General features: G+C 40.8%; 1 protein-coding gene across 1 annotated transcript in view; it reads left to right on the top strand.

Annotated features, from left to right (window-relative positions):
- The first annotated feature begins 2,665 nt into the window (after positions 1-2,665).
- The window catches only part of ELAVL4 (ELAV like RNA binding protein 4), a 145,805-nt gene continuing 132,171 nt past the window's right edge, over positions 2,666-16,299 (top strand). The window contains exon 1 of the mRNA XM_047728351.1: positions 2,666-2,798. Coding sequence (XP_047584307.1) covers positions 2,781-2,798 — 18 coding nt within the window. The 5' untranslated portion in view covers positions 2,666-2,780. The remainder of the gene's footprint in view (positions 2,799-16,299) is intronic.

The following is a 16,299-nucleotide window of genomic DNA, read 5'->3' as shown; positions in this document are numbered from 1 at the left end:
TTTGTAGTACATAGTCAAAAGGAGACTGGGAAAACAGCTCTTATAACCATCAGGGATTGTTCCATTTTAAGGCTGTACTAAGAATGAATTCATTTAAAACTTGTATTAAGTGAGATAATCCATGAAATGTAAATATGATAAGTGGTCAATAACTAATTGCTATTATCATAATGAAAACAACATCAAATTTGTTTCATTTGGCCTTCCAAGTCCTTTTATTACCTAGGCCTCCTCCTTAGTTTATTTGGGTGTATTTGAAGGTCTGAATGGATCAAGCCCTAAAACCAGGAAAAACTTCATATCCTGCGAATTATGATGTAAATCAATAGACCAGGGGTCAGGAGAACTTTTATAGTTTTTCCTCCCACTTCCTTTGTGACCTTGGGTAGGTCTTCTCTGGACCTTAGAGCCTTCACCTATAAAGAGGCATTGGATAAAAAGACCCGTTTAAGATTTCCACTCTAACACTAGGATGTTTACTCCACCCCAGTAATTCTTTTTTTTTTTTTTAAGATTTTATTTATTTATTTGACAGAGATCACAAGCAGGCAGAGAGGCAGGCAGAGTGAGAGGAGGAAGCAGGCTCCTTGCTGAGCAGAGAGCCCGATGCGAGGCTCGATCCCAGGACCCTGAGATCATGACCTGAGCCGAAGGCAGCGGCTTAACCCACTGAGCCACCCAGGCGCCCCCAAACCCAGTAATTCTTATTCATACCTGTATTTCCTGTACTTTGAATCAAGGTAGATTTTCTTTGGGCAATAATAGACATTCTCAACATCCCAAATATCTGTGAGTTTCTGAGCCCCGAATACAGAAATTTTATAAAGATCAGGGAGTACCAAAGAAGTCACTCCCTCCCTTTTTTTTTTAGTCTTCCCATCTTTAATTATCATCACATTACCCAGCACTGGACTAACACTGTAACATTCAAACATCTGATGTGATTTAGGAGACCAGAGAGTATCTGAAGGTCTCTCCCAAATCATTCAGGCCAACAAACATTTTTACCTTAAATTATCATTAACATACTTATTTTAAATTATAGTACACAAATCTCTTGGACAGTTTTTTAAATTTAAATTTTAGTTAACATACAGTGAAATACTGGTTTCTGGAGTAGAATTCAGTGATTCATCACTTACATTCAACACCAGTGTTCATCACAACAAGTGCCCTCCTTAACACCTATCATCCATCTAGCCCATCCCTCACCCACCTCCCCTCCATCAACCCTCAGTTTGTTCTATATTGTTAAGAGCCTCTTATGGCTTGTCCCTCTCTCCTTTCTTTACTTCCCCCTCTTCCCTATGTTCATACTGTTTGTTTCTTAAATTCCACATATGAGTGAGATCATATGGTATTTGTCTTTCTCTGACTTATTTTGCTTAGTACAATATACCTAGCTCCAACTGCATCATTGCACATGACAAAATTTCATTTTTTGATAGCTGAGTAATACTCCACTGTAGATATATATACCACATCTTTTTTATCCATTCATCAGTTGATGGACATTTGGGCTCTCTCCATAGCTTGGCTGTTGCTGATAATGCTGCTATAGACATCGAGGTGCATATACCCTTTCAAATCTGTGTGTTTTTATCCTTTGGGTGAATACTTAGTAGTGCAATTTCTGGATCATAGCGTAGATCTATTCTTAACTTTTTGAGGAAACTCCATAATGTTTTCCAGAATGGCTATACCAGTTTGCATTCCTACCAACAGTGCAAGAGGGTTCCCCTTTCTCCACATCCCCGCCAACACCTGTTGTTTTTTGTGTTCTTAATTTTAGCCATTCTGACAGGTGTGAGGTGGTATCTCATCATAGTTTTGATTTGTATTTCCCTGACGCTGAGTGATGTTGAGCATCTTTTCATGTGTCTGTTAGCCATCTGGATGTCTTGTTTGGCAAACTGTCTCTTCATGTCTTCATTTCTTAACTGAATTATTTGGTTTTTGGGTGTCGAGATACTAATTCTTTATCAAATATGTGGCTTGCAAATATCTTCTTCCATTCAACAGGCTGCCTTTTAGTTTTGTTGATTGTTTCCTTTGCTGTCCAGAAGCCTTTTATTTTGATGAAGTTCCAGTAGTTCATTTTTGCTTTTGTTTCCCTTGCCTCCTGGGATGACTCTAGTAAGAAGTTACAGCACTGGTTGTTTGAGGTTTAGTGATGTCATTCACAGTCTCCATTTCTCAGTTCTCTTTGGACCTATCTTGGACACACTAATCAACTGGCCAAACATGGCTTGCGGGACCAACTTAAAGTGTCCACACTGCCTGCCAGAGCAGGCCACTTTCCTAGTGTGCCTTCACCCAAAGGGTAAGATTTATCCTAAGGATTCCAAATTGAGTAAGTTTTTAAACCCTCGGAGCTCAGCACAGTGTTTTGCCAATAACAGTGGTCCCAATGGTGTTGGTGGACATGAACCGCAAAGCTGCTACCTCGCTTAAAATTTAAGCACGGGTAACAGTACTGGAGTAAAGGGAGAAATTTTACTCAATTACCTTTTCAACATAGACTCTAGGTCAAGCGCCAGGGCCAGGATGGAAGCCTGCCTGGCAATGGCCTGTCCTCCGGCTCTCCCGCGGGGCGCCCCCTTGAGGCGACCGTGGGGTTGACTGCAGAGACGGCGGCGGGGGTTGCAAAGCGACCAAGCGGCGCTGGGCGGGCGAGCGAACTAGCCAGCCGGGTGCGACTCCACGGACTAGCCCCGCGCGCCGCTCCCCGCGTCGCGCCCTGCCTCCGTCGCCTCCCGCTGGACGGCACCGCCAGGAAGATGCGCCTCAAGAACCAGGTAGCCGCGCCTCTGGTCGGCCCAGCGCCCCTGACGCCCCGCCCACCCGCTGTCACGGTCGCCCGCGGCCACGCGGCCACGTGGCCGCGACTACACCGTTCCGGGCGCGCAGCCCCGCCGCCCCATTCCCAGGGAGGGAGTGGGAGCCCCTGTAGTTGGGAATCGCTCGGCGCACCTCTGGCTGGAGGACTCCCGGCGACCCTTCCCCCTCCCATCTGGAGGCTCTTTTCCGGCTGGGCTCCGGTCAATACACCGCCGGCCTCCCGAAAGTCCCTTGGCTTCAGAGAAGACAACCGAAAGTTGGGTGGGCGCGCGCCCCCTCTCCTGCGACGGTGGACCCTGCCGCGCGTAGAAGCCACCGCCCTGTGCCACTCCCCTCTGCGCCTTTCCCGAGCTGTCCTCTGAGTGGTTTTGCTGAACTAGCTGGTGGCGCCAAAAAGTCCGGGCGGCTTCGAGCCTGCAGGGCCCCAGGGTGCTGGGCGAGCGGGAGCGGATCCTCTGGGGGCCCCTTTTCTGTGTGACTCCCGCTAATTGTTGAAAAGCCGAAATCTCCGATCCTTCCCCCCCGCCCCATTACTGCGCGCTGTGGACCTGGGCTTGGGATATTTCTGGATGAGATTGAGAGGGCGCGTCTGTTGCACTAAGCAGTGCTCTTGGTTAACCGACGAAAACGGAGACTCAGATGTTGGGTAGGGTCTGTCTGTGTTTTGTGGTTTTTGTTTCTCTTTGGGCTGGGGGTTGTCAAACGTTCAGGATTTAGTAAACACACGTCCTCAGGTTTTGAACTTGCCCGAGTCGAATTCGTTTCTAAAAGGGACCGAAGCTCTCCTCCCCCAGCATATGTTAAGGGACTTAGGTAGACCCCAGGGAAACCGAGGGGAGGGGATTCTAGAAAACAACTGTAGGGTTGCGGGGGGGGGGGGGGCGGGGATGAGTCATATGATTCCCAAGGTGTTAGCCGGTACCTCTCAAGGGTGGTAATTCTGGTAAAATCTTTCCCCTGGGGTTTCAAATACCTGCCTCTATAACGCTGTTCGGCAGGATCTTTGTGGGATCCTGAAAGCCTACCTGTACTGCTTTATTTTACTAGAACCCCTTTAAAGAGGCTGCCTCATTTTACTCTCCTGCGTTTGTGTGCCTAGTTTTTTTCATATTTTATAATACTTGCAAATTGACACAGAACAAGCTTTAACCTCAGTCATTTCAGAATAAAAGTGAAATGTGAATGGAGCTTCATTCATGAGGGAAGTAATCTGTGTGAAGTGTTTTGTAAATGTGAGTGGGTAGAATTTTAAACTGAATAAAATTAATGTAATGAGGAATCAAAAGGTTCAATCCAGATGTTTGCCTGCATCCCTAATAAAGTGACAGTGCAGAGCTGCACAGTGCCTTTCCTTGTGGCTCTTGGGTGGAGTGGGCTGTGGCACTGTGGTTGACTAAGAACAAGTGGATGGTTGGATTCCTTCCATTCATTTTCTAAGGCACTAACCATTCCTTGGGGCTGATGGGGTTGTGACCCACCCACCTATGTAGAGGATTTTCCACCTTTCCCAAGTACTTTAGAAGTATATAAGGGATTTAATGCAGATTTTCAGTTAAAGAACTTGTAAGTAATCCTCTTTAGTTATCATTAGTACGAGACCGTTGCTTGCTTGTTAAGATGCAGTGCCTGAATGTGATTGTAATAGAGGTGGAGTTGTGATTTAGAGCTGGTGACTTCACTAATTCTACTACGTAGTGTGTGTCTTGAATTAACAGACAACTCCTAACTATTTGTGTAGAGGAAATATAATTTGGCATAAGGGATTCTAATTCAGATATTCTTGGTTCAGGTCTGATCCCACCACTCCTAGTTTTGTGACCTTGCATACTTAATTTCTTGATCCTACCATCCCCTCCCCCTTTATTCCCAATAGACCAAGGAGGATAATACCAACCTTTAACATGGGAATTAAATGAAATACTCTGTATATATAAAAAAAAGAAACACTAAGTACAGTGCCTGGCATGTAGGCACCTAGTAAATACTCCTATTGTTAACTATCCATAAGCAGTAGCTATTACCAGCACTACTACTGTATTTACTTAAAAATACCTACTTACCTATCTATGGTTGGAGAGAGAAACTGACTGCAAAGGGGAAGGAGGAAACTCTCTGGGGTGACTGAAATATACTATATCTTGACTGGGGTGTTGATTAAGAGGGTGTATCCATTTTTTAAAACCCATCAAATTGAACCATTAAGATCTGTGCATTTGATTGTATGTACATTACATCTCAATTAATTTAAAAATTTAACCTCCAAATGTGTTAAATACATATCTTTGGGGAGGTGGCAGTTGACACACCAGCCTAATTCTGCGTAATCTAGGAATTCATTTCCAGAGACCCCTCTGCATATGAGCATATCTCCTTCATAAGTTCATATTGGGTCTTAGGAAACAGAAAGAAGGTGTTCTCATTTTTCGGGTTGTTGTCAGGAGTGATAGTCTATGGAGAAGAATGATTGACTCATTCTGAGATGATATTTAAACTTACATTTAGTATTAGTTTTTACTAAATAGCTTTTTACTTTAAAAAAAAAAAGATCTTATTTATTTATTTGACTGACAGAGATCACTAGTAGGCAGAGAAGCAGGTGGGGGGCGGGGGGAGCACGCTCCCCACTGAGCAGAGAGCCTGATGTGGGACTCCATCCCAGGACCCTGAGATCATGACCTGAGCCGAAGGCAGAGGTTTTAACCCACTGAGCCACCCGGCCGCCCCACTAAATAGCTTTTTAAAAACCAGATTAAAATGTTTTATTTGATCCAGTAGTGCTTGTTTGTATAATATACCCATTCAGTAAACACAGTTTCTGAAAGGTCATAGTCACTTTGTATCCCTTTCTTTGCTTTCAGTAAATTCTTTATATTGTTTGGAGTTAAATGAGATACCTAACATGCTTTTAGCAAGGTACCAGGCACTTAGTAAATGCTAATTTTCTAGCTGTTATTATTAAAATTAATATATACAGGGTACCCGGGATGGGTCAGTGTGTCGGGCTCCCTGCTCAGTGGGGAGTTGGCTTCTCCCTCTGCCCCTTCCCCCTGTTTGTGGTCTCTATCTCTCTGTCTCTCTCAGATAAATAAAATCTTTTTTTAAAAATTGATATATTCATATTCATGTTTTTTGGAGGTCAGAAATCAACATTATGCATGTTTTAATGTCAATTCACTATAAAGATGCTGTGAAAAATAGTTATTTTTCAGAAGCTTCTCTCCTTGGCTAAGAGATGACCTTCTTCTCTTTCTGTCTTCACATGGTCTTTTCTGTGTGTCTGTGTCCTAATCATCTCTTCTTATAAAAACACAGTCATCTGAATTAGGTCCCACTCATATGACTTCATTTTACCTTAATTACTATCTCTTTAAAGGCCCTATCTCCAAATAGTCATATTCTGAGGTACTGGGTGTTTCAAGACCTTAACATATGAATGCGGTGGGGGCAAGGGGTTCACAATTCAGCCCACATCACATGGTATCTAGTAAAAAGCTGCATTGGTTCTTTCAAAATAGCTCAGCACAGAGAATATGAAACAAGTCAGATTTTGACTCTTGTTTTAGAACAGTTCAGTTTAGATTGAAATGTTGTAGTTCCCTGCTGCAGTGAGAAACCCAAACATATCCATCAGGTACACACACACACATTTTACATATAAGGTCAATTACAACTGAGGCAGAGTTAAGGTCATTGTCTAAGCTGGGTTTAATCTGTGACAATCATGTCCTTCGTTGATTGAGAAAGATAGCTATACAGTGTCTTCCTAATCTTTCTGGCTTTATAACACTTGGGTGATGAAGGTAGAAGTTTTGGCTCTCTGGAAAGAAATCATTTACCCCTTTTGTACTTTAATACCTAGTTCTGTCTTCTGAGCCCTTTGTTTGACTTTCCAGGTTATCTTTGCAACAAAATAATTATACTAATCCCTTAATACATATTTTCTACATATTCAAGTCATGAATTTATGGACCCCAATTTAATGCACAAGCAACCTTTGTTTCTCAAATCAGAGCCTGGAGATAGTTTACTTAGAGCTACCTAACCTGCCCACTTCATGGTTTATTTCTCTTACCAGTTTGAGGTTCATCTTGGCTCTTCATGTTCATGCATCAGGATGTGATATTTTATCTAAGGAAAAAAATTCTCTAAACTTATGTTGTGCAAAAATGGCTCTCAAATGCATTATGTGTGTTACTATAAGTTTGTCCTAATTTGCACAGCCTCTGAACAACTGGCAAAGTGGCTGGTGTTGACATTTCGGCTTCCAAGGAGTTCCCAGTTGCTTTAGGAATTTTTACATTTTATTCGTGTAATGACAGAGTTTACAGTTATCCACAGTATGTTAATTATAAACATTTATTATCTATAGTACCAGTTTGATGCTTGATCTTGTATTTCTTTTACTAGAAACATTACAGCTTTTACGTTTAATTATAAGGGATTAATCATCACATATCAGTTTTCACCTATGAACAAAAATCTTGGAACAAATTATAATTGAGATGAGGCTATTGGATTTAAAATTCAATGCCAACAAAGCTTTCTTTTTTTTTTTTTACTTTTAAATTTTCCATTAACAAAAACTTGCTGATATCACTGAGCCTCATTTCACAAGACTGATCTGATGATTGACTGACTCATTCATTCAATGAACATTTGTTGAGTGTCCAGTATGGGCAAGGCCCAGTTGTAGGTGTTTGGGATATAACAGGGAACAAAATTCAAATATCTCTGTCAGCAAGAGTACAAGGGGATATAGGCATTAAAAACAGCCATAATAAAGAAGTACTTTATATAGCATGTTAGAAGGTTATAAGTGCTATGAGGGGTGGGCTTGGGAGGGGAGAAGTAGATTAGGATAAAGGGGATCAGGAGCTTGGGTAGGGGATTGTGATCTTGAATAGGGTTGGCCTCACTGAGAAGGTGATATCTGAACAAACTTAATGGCAATAAAGAAGTTAGCCACGTGACAATGTGGAGAATAAGCAGAGGGAATAGCCAGAGGAAAGGCCCTAATGCAGGGGTGTACCTAGAAGGCTTCAAGGAACTTCAAGGAAGACAGTGTAAGCTAGAGAAGAGTGAATGAGAAGGAAAAAAATTATAAATTGGATTATAATGTTTGTATGTTGAATAAATAGCATCATGGTTCGTCATCCACTAATAAGCAAATAGATGATTAACATATATTAAGCACACAGCAAATGCCTGCTGAATGTTTCTTTGGTAAATGAATTGGTGCTTCTAAGAACCGGTCCTGAACCTCAATAGAAAAAGGAATAGGCTTCTAGAATTGTTGCTGATTCTGGTGCCAGCAAAAGTTAGAATTGGAGCTGGGAAAGGGAAGGCAGGAAACTAACATGGAGATGCCAGCATGCAGTTGACTGAGTCTTGCCAGACTGTTGTCACACTGACTTCACTAGGGAGTTAGTTTTTCACTCGGACTTAAATGTTTGGTACTGAAAAATTCCTTTTCAGTTTGATTTTTGTCCTCATGATTTGAACTTTTAATCAGAAAGAAAAAATTCTAGATAGAGGATATTCTTGATTTGAAAGCTTGAGATGTGTCAACCTCGCGATTCCCATACCATAGCATTAATCTTTCTTGCTTACTTCTTATTGGCTAGATCTCATAGTTATCATATTTGCATATTTTGTTCACAGTTTACAAAGTATTTTTATATATATTATTTGTACCTCACAACAATATATGTGTAGTCCACCGTAGTAGCCCTTATTACATTTTGGACTGGGTGTCTTCCATTTGTCCTCTAGATCTACTTTCTATCCTTTTCCACAACCTTTCTGTGGCCTTGGAGGCTGACCTTCATAGATTGCATCACTGGGGTCCACTGCCCTCTTGCTTTGGGAAGGATTCAGCTAGTGGTAGGATCCTTTGGGAAGAACTCAGCTAGTAGAGCAGCATATCTGAGGGCAGAAGGAGAGGTCCGGGTATTTATTCCCCCAGGTCCCACTCTGCTAGGCTATTGGTTAGCAGTGGTGTGTGAAGGCCAGAGCCCCTACCCATTCTACAGCTATAGTTCTCTCTCTGGGTTCTCTAAGGTCTAAGGGATAGCAAAGGGTCTCCAATCCTGCTGGCCCAGGGTGCTTCATCTCCCTTGATGAATTTCTTTCATTAAATCCTGTTTAATTTTACTCTTTGTGTATGCCTTCTGTTTCCTGTCTGGGGCCCTGACTGAGACATAGCTTTCAAGATGACAACCTAGAGAAGTTGACTTGCCCAATGATAGAAATCTGGTAAATGACAGAGTAGGGACTTGAATTCTTGTTTTGTGACTCTGGTGCAATTAATTTTAAACATACCTCTGTAAATATATTCCAGCTGGTGTATACTGTTGAGAAACCTTTCTATTTTGGTCTCCATTTAAAAGTGTATTGTATGGGATATTATGTATTGGTATTTCCTTAAATGTGGAAAGGCTTTTGTAAAAAGTAGGGCTCTTTAGAAAGAAATACTGTTCTCTTTTTTGCCCGCAAACAAATAGACATAACCTGTAGTATGTCATATCTTCAGAAGAAAAGCATGGAAATCGGGGCACCTAGGTGGCTCAGTCGATTAAGCTTAAGCGGCTGCCTTTGGCTCAGGTCATGATCTCAGGGTCCTGGAATTGAGCCTGGCTTTGGGCTCCCTGCTCAGTACAGAGTCTTCTTCTCCTTTTCCCTCTCCCCCTACTCCTGCTCATGCTTTCTCCCTCTCTCAAATAAATATAATCTTTAAAAAAAAAAAAAAGCAATTAAACTGTTTGCCTTTGGTTATTCGTGGTGATGAAAAATAGGGATAGTGTGTATAGTTAATAATCTGTTATTTTCCCTTTCATCTCTCTGCTGGTCTGCCATAAAATCCCCTTTACTCTTTGTCCTACTTTCCTGTCTCTTCCCTTCCAACTGTTCACCAACACCAAACATTGTCTCTGAGTTGTAGATCTGACCCTGTCATTCCCTGTCCCCCACTGTCCACAGGATGAGGCCCAAGCTCATTAGTTTGTCTTTCTCCAACTATCTTTACCCTTCTATCTAACCTCATGGCCATCCATTTCTCCAGTTTAAATCCTCTACTTGCTTCAATATTAAATTATTTGCAGTTAACCAAACATGCTTCATATTTGCTTTTGCTGACTTGCATTTGTTGTTCTCTCTGCCTACAATATCAACCATCCTTGCCCCTGAGCCCTAGCATCTGCCAAGAGAACCATTTACACATCAGAATTCTGTTGGAAATCATCACATGAAACCTTGTGGACACCTCAGACAGAGCTGCCACATCTGAGGAAAAAAGCCAAAGTCCTTGAGGACAGAAACTAGACTTTATTCATCACTGTATCCCCAGAGTTCTGGAGCCTTGTACTTAGTGGACGATCAACAAGTATTTATTGAGCAAATGACTCAGCATAAGGCTCTTTCGACCAAGATTTTTATAAGGAAAATTGTTTTTCCTAATTTGAATTAAAATGTCAGAAAGGTAGGGTGAGGGTGGTAGTAAGGAAGAAATAAAAAGCAAAAATTCTGGGTTGTCATCAACTAGAGTTTCTATACAGGGAGTCCATGCCATGGAGTCATGTTTTTGCTGCTAGAGGCCCAAGTAGGACTCTGTACAACTTTGGTCTCTTACCCAATATACGGACACCTGTGGTTGACCTGTGTTAGCCTGTTCTGCTGCTATTATAGAAGGGATTATTCTTTTTTTTCTTTTCCCCCTGAAGATTAGTTGGCCATCTTTTCCCTACATCTCTGATATTAAAGATCTTTTAGTTCTCACAGCATGAGTTTCTGAACAAAGAGTCATCTGGGAAGCAGCAGTTTTGAGGATCTTACTCAGGTCATTGGAACTAGTGTTCCTGAAAGTGCCTGGTGCATAACTGTAATAATAGAAGTCAGATCCCAAGTTTGTATTACAAGTGAGTGTTTTGTACTACAAACTCTCCCTGTCCACTCATACTATCACTTGATGAGGGGAAAATGATACTAACTGTAATACTATACTGTAATTTGAAGTCTAATTACTATGTTGTTTGGAGACATATGGCAGAAGGACAGAGCTCAAGAAACTTTAGTATACGTGGGACACCCTTATTTTGGGTTGAAATAAATTTCTCTGTCCTCTGAGGATGTGATCTATTTTTTTGAGGTGTAAATTATACAAGGTTTAGAATATTGTCATAATAAAATAATTTCAAAATACAAGTAGCATCAAAACATTTTTACCAAATTTTAAAGAGTGAATTATTTTTTCCAATCTTTGAAATGGGAGAATCACACTTTATAAGGGAGAGGTGATCAGAGTAAACAAAAATTTAGTGATCTGTCCTCTACTTATAAAATGTTGTCATACGGAATCACAATGGGCCTGCTATTCTGCTTTTCTAGATAAGTTGTGTTCAATAGGAGACATTTTTTAATTCATAAGATAGTGAAGAGACTTAATAAATTTGCCAAACCAAATTGGGATAACCAGTGCTGTAAAGACTATCATAAGAGTCTTTTTCTCTATGGAAAATTGTACATATATGGGATGGATTGACATTCAGTAGGGATGAGGACAGGAAAGGACATATGGGGGAAAAAAACCAAACCACAAAAAATTAAGGTGAGAAATGTTTGTGAGTAGCAGTGTTTGTAGAGAACCATTTCACTTTTCTCTTACATTTTTCTGCATTGAAAGAGTAGTATAAAAGGAACGTGAAAATTGAAGAATAAAGAGTAAAAACAGAACTCTGAACTAATGGTAAGAATTCTGAGATACTGTATTTATCACAAGTGTTACTGTTCCTGTATTTATTATCCTGATTTATGGCATCATCATCTACCTAGTGGACCTGTGCAGAAGAATGCTGAAGAATTACTATAGATCTGTCCTTCTACCTTACTGTCCACATTTAGTTTCAGTCTCTGGGTCCAGATAGCCAATTTGATTTCTTTAATTAGTTAAGTGCCTAGTATATGCCTTGTTCAGATAGGGAGAATGATATAGATAAAAATTACCGCCCATGTGAAACTTATATTTTCTTAAGCATTGTATTTTTCTGATTTGAAGATAAGATTTCTGAAATGTAAATGCATTTTAACAATCAATGTTTGGAAAAAAAAAAAAACCACTAAACTAAGACTTAGTAGGTTGTGGTGTGGTTATCATTACCTGTACATGGACGAACTTAGTTAGGCTCATAGGAGGTATCTTTTCAACCATCACCTTGGTTGTATTTTTTGCATTTGGAAGTCCCATACACGATTGAATTTTAACTTACATTTATATCCCTGACTGTCACTTAAATTCAAGATAGTCAAAAAACACATGAAAAGATCTCCCACATTATTAGTCATTAGTGAAATGCAAATCAAAACCACAGTGAGATATCACCTCATATCCACTAGCGTGGCCATAACAAAATAAGAAGAGAAGAAGTTCTCCACGAAGATGTGGAGAAATTGGAACCCTCATACATTGCTGGTAGGATTGTAAAATGATGCAGCAACTGTGGAAAAGTTAGCCAGTTCCTCAAAATGTTAGATATAGAATAACTATATGACCTCCACAGGTCCGCTCCTCCGTGGGTACCCACGAGAATTGAAAGCAGTCATTCAGATACACGTTACACACATGTTCATAGTAGCAGTCTTCACAATAGCCATAAGGTGGAACCAGCCCAGATGTCCATCAATGGATGAGCAGATAAACAAATTCCGTATACACATACAATGGGATATTCTTCAACTACGAGAGGGAAAGAAGTTCTATTGCAGGCTACAACATGGATGGACCTCCACAGTACACTGAAAGAAGTGACAGAAGCCAGACACAAAAGGTGACACATGATTCTACTTATATGAAATATCCAGAATAGATAGGTCCAAAGAATGAGAAGGAAGATTGGTGGTTGCTGGGGACTAGAGGTGGCAGTGGGAATGGGGAGAAACTGCCTAACAAGTAAGGGGGTTTTACTTTGAAGTGATTGGAATGTTTTAAAACTCGACAGAGGTGGCGGTTGCACAATGTGGCAAGTGTGTTAAATGCCTCTGAATTGTTCGCTTTAAAATGATTAATTTTATATTACATAAATTTCACCTCGATAAATTATTTTAAAAAATATTATACTGTGATCCAAAATGGAAATAAAAATTATCATGTGCCCTCAAGTTTGCCGGTCATATACTATTCAGTGCAATTATAAGCTTATTTGTGGAGCATAAGAAATAACACGGAGGACACGGGGAGATGGAGAGGAGAAGGGAGTTGAGGGAAATTGGAGGCAGAGACAAACCGTGAAAGACTATGGACTCTGAAAAACAATCTGAGAGTTTTGGAGGGGTGGGAGGTGGGAGGTTGGGTGAGCCAGGTAGTGGGTATTACGGAGGGGACGTATTGCATGGAGAACTGGGTGTGGTGCATAAACAATGAATTCCAGAACACTGAAAAGAAATTAAAAAAACAAATAAAAATTAAAAGAATTATAAATTTAAAAAAAAGTGAAATCTTATCATTTGCAATGATGTTGCAACTAGACAGTTGGAACTAGAGAGTATTATGCTGAGTGAAATAAGTCAATCAGAGAAAGACAATTATCATATGATTTCACTCATTTGTGGAATTTAAGAAACAAAACAAAGGATCATAGGGGAAGGGAGGGAAAAACAAAATAAGACAAAATCAGAGAGGGAGACAAACCATGAAAGACTCTTAACTATAGGAAATAAACTGAGGATTGCTGGATGGGAGATGGATGGGGGGATGGGAATCACTGGGTGATGGGCATTAAGGAGGGCACATGATATAATGAGCACTGGGTGTTATATGTAATTGATGAATCACTGACCTCTACCTCTGAAACTAATAATACATTATATGTTAATTTAAAAAAAATAAGTGGTCAAATCTCTCTTTTTTTTTAAGATTTTATTTATTTATTTGACAGACAGAGATCACAAGTAGTCAGAGAGACAGGCAGAGAGAGAGGGGGAAGCAGCCTCCCTGCTGAGCAGAGAGAGCCCAAAGCGGGGCTTGATCCCAGAATCCTGGGATCATGACCTGAGCCAAAGGCAGAGACTTTAACCCACTGAACCACCCAGGCGCCCTGGTCAAATCTCTTTCTAAAGATCCTAGAATTTTCAGAGTTCAGAGATTGTTAGGAACTTTTCGTGTGTCATAAAGGACTGTCATATAGGCATCTGACATCTACATGTCAGAAACTTGACTTCCAGTAGAAGCTGTATGATATAGGTATAACTGGGGTATCCACATTCCTTTTCTCCTCAGCCGCTCAGAGCACATCAGTAAACCCCACTTGGGACTCATAAATGATTTTGCCTTTTTTGTAGTTGTCATGAGTGAGCACTGGTGGCAGAATTGCAATTTGCCTCGACAGGTGGGTCCAGAAGCAAGATCCAGAGCAGTGACAAAGGAGTTTGTGAAGCAGTCTCTTGCTATTACCGTGTTGAGGAAGGGTGAGGCAGGCTGTAGCTGAGGATATGCTGGACTTGGTCTTCTTCTAACTATGGCACTGCTACCAGCATGATCCCATTTACAGCAATAGTAGTCCCCCTGTCATTTGTCAAGTCTCAGACAGCCCTCAAAACCCTGTGACACTGTGAGCTCATATTTCTATGCCTTTACAGGCCCAGAACTCTGACCTATTACATCTCTTAAAGTCTGGCTGGACAAAGCTGTCTGGTTACTTCTTATAGGTACCTTGAATGCCTTGTAGTACTCAAGCATGATTTATACATTCAAGGTGATTTTTCTTTTTTTTCTCTTATTGGGGAAAAATATAAATAAACATGTTTAATATCCAGCAGATCATCTCCATAAGTAAAAAGTATCAGAACTTGGAAAAACCAATATTCCCTGATACCTTTTGAGATTGTAATATCCCTCCTAACTCAAAGAGGCCACGTCCACCAACATGGACTATGAAAAGCAGAGTCCCTGTGATGCTCTGCTTAGCTATCAATGGCCAAAAATGATGGATAATATCTTTGCATAATAGTTTCTTTTTATTCATAAAATTATATACAAATTTAGTTTTCAAAGTTTGAATCTTAGCCAGGATTTAATAGTTGCTATTTTCTTTGATATCATGTTTCATCTTAATACCATTAGGCAGGGTGTGTACACTCCAGGTAAGCTACAGAAACCATGGGCCCCTTTCTCCCTTTTATTTCACTCAGGCCAATGTATACATATTTCCTAACTAGCCCCTACAGTCACCTGAATTTACAATTCCCAAAAAAGATTGAAGTTTTTCAGTTGCCTGTAATTGTGCAAAGAATTTACAGTAAAATCAAATATTATAATAGTACACACTGAGTTTCTCAGCACTGTTCTAAGTGTTTTATCTGTATTAACTAACCAATGGAATCTCACAACAGTGTGGCCACTGTGGAGGTGTGCCATTCAGACCTCTGTTCAAGAGAGAACTCACTTCTCTCAAGAGGAGTGAAGTTAGATAATAGCCTCTAATTGCAGCATCTTTAGGGCATGCCCCAGCCAGTGACGGAGCATGGTAGAGATCTAGAGCCTGACCATTTTTGCCTAATGTGGTACTTCTTGTGTTGGAAATCTTTGTTCCAGAGCTCTCTTAGGGGATGGCCAAGCCTTTGTGTGATCTTTATCGTACTCTCCTCTTGAATTCTACTTCCTCTCCCTATATTTTCACAATAAACTGATAAATCTCCTGCATGCCTGACCCTGTTTACTGTCAGCTTCTGGGAGGATAGAAGTGATACAGGTAGGTACTATTACTGTCCTTATTTTACAGATAAGGTAGCCAAGGCACAGAGAAGTGGCTCAAGGTCTCATAGCTAAATGGCTTTCAATGTCTTTAATCTTGTTCTTCACTCATTATGGTATGTTACCTCCCCATTCTAAAGTTCTTATCTATCCAATTAAGTATCCTTTGTATGGCAGAAACTCTGCTGGGTTCTAGAAATAAAGAACTGTGTAATATAGCCCCCTATCTCAAGAAACCCATAATCTAGTAGAGAAAACAAGGAAAATAAGCAGGCAGTTTCAGTCTTTGCTCTCAGTGCAATGATGAGACATGTGCAGGGTGCCCTGAGAGTCTAGAGGGGAGGAACCTAATTTGTGTCATTTCTCACTTCCTCTACCCCTGGTATGGACATCCCCTTCCTCTTATTCCTCTAGCCCATGCCACCAGACTCATCTGGGATGCATATCATGTTCTCTGACCTCCCAAAACTGAGTTGGGCATGATTGTTCTGTATTCTTTTTTTTAAAGATTATATTTATTTAATTGACACAGAGAGAGAGAGAGACAGACAGACAGACAGAAAGATCACAAGTAGGTGGAGAGGCAGGCAGAGAGAGGGGGGGAAGCAGGCTCTCTGTTGAGCAGAGAGCCTGATGCGGGGCTCAATCCCAGGACCCTGAGATCATGACCTGAGCCGAAGATAGAGGCTTAACCTACTGAGCCACCCAGGTGCCCATTG

This window comes from Lutra lutra, chromosome 4, assembly GCF_902655055.1.
Source record: "Lutra lutra chromosome 4, mLutLut1.2, whole genome shotgun sequence".
NCBI lineage: Eukaryota > Metazoa > Chordata > Mammalia > Carnivora > Mustelidae > Lutra > Lutra lutra.
This window is presented reverse-complemented; position numbering and strand designations above follow the sequence as displayed.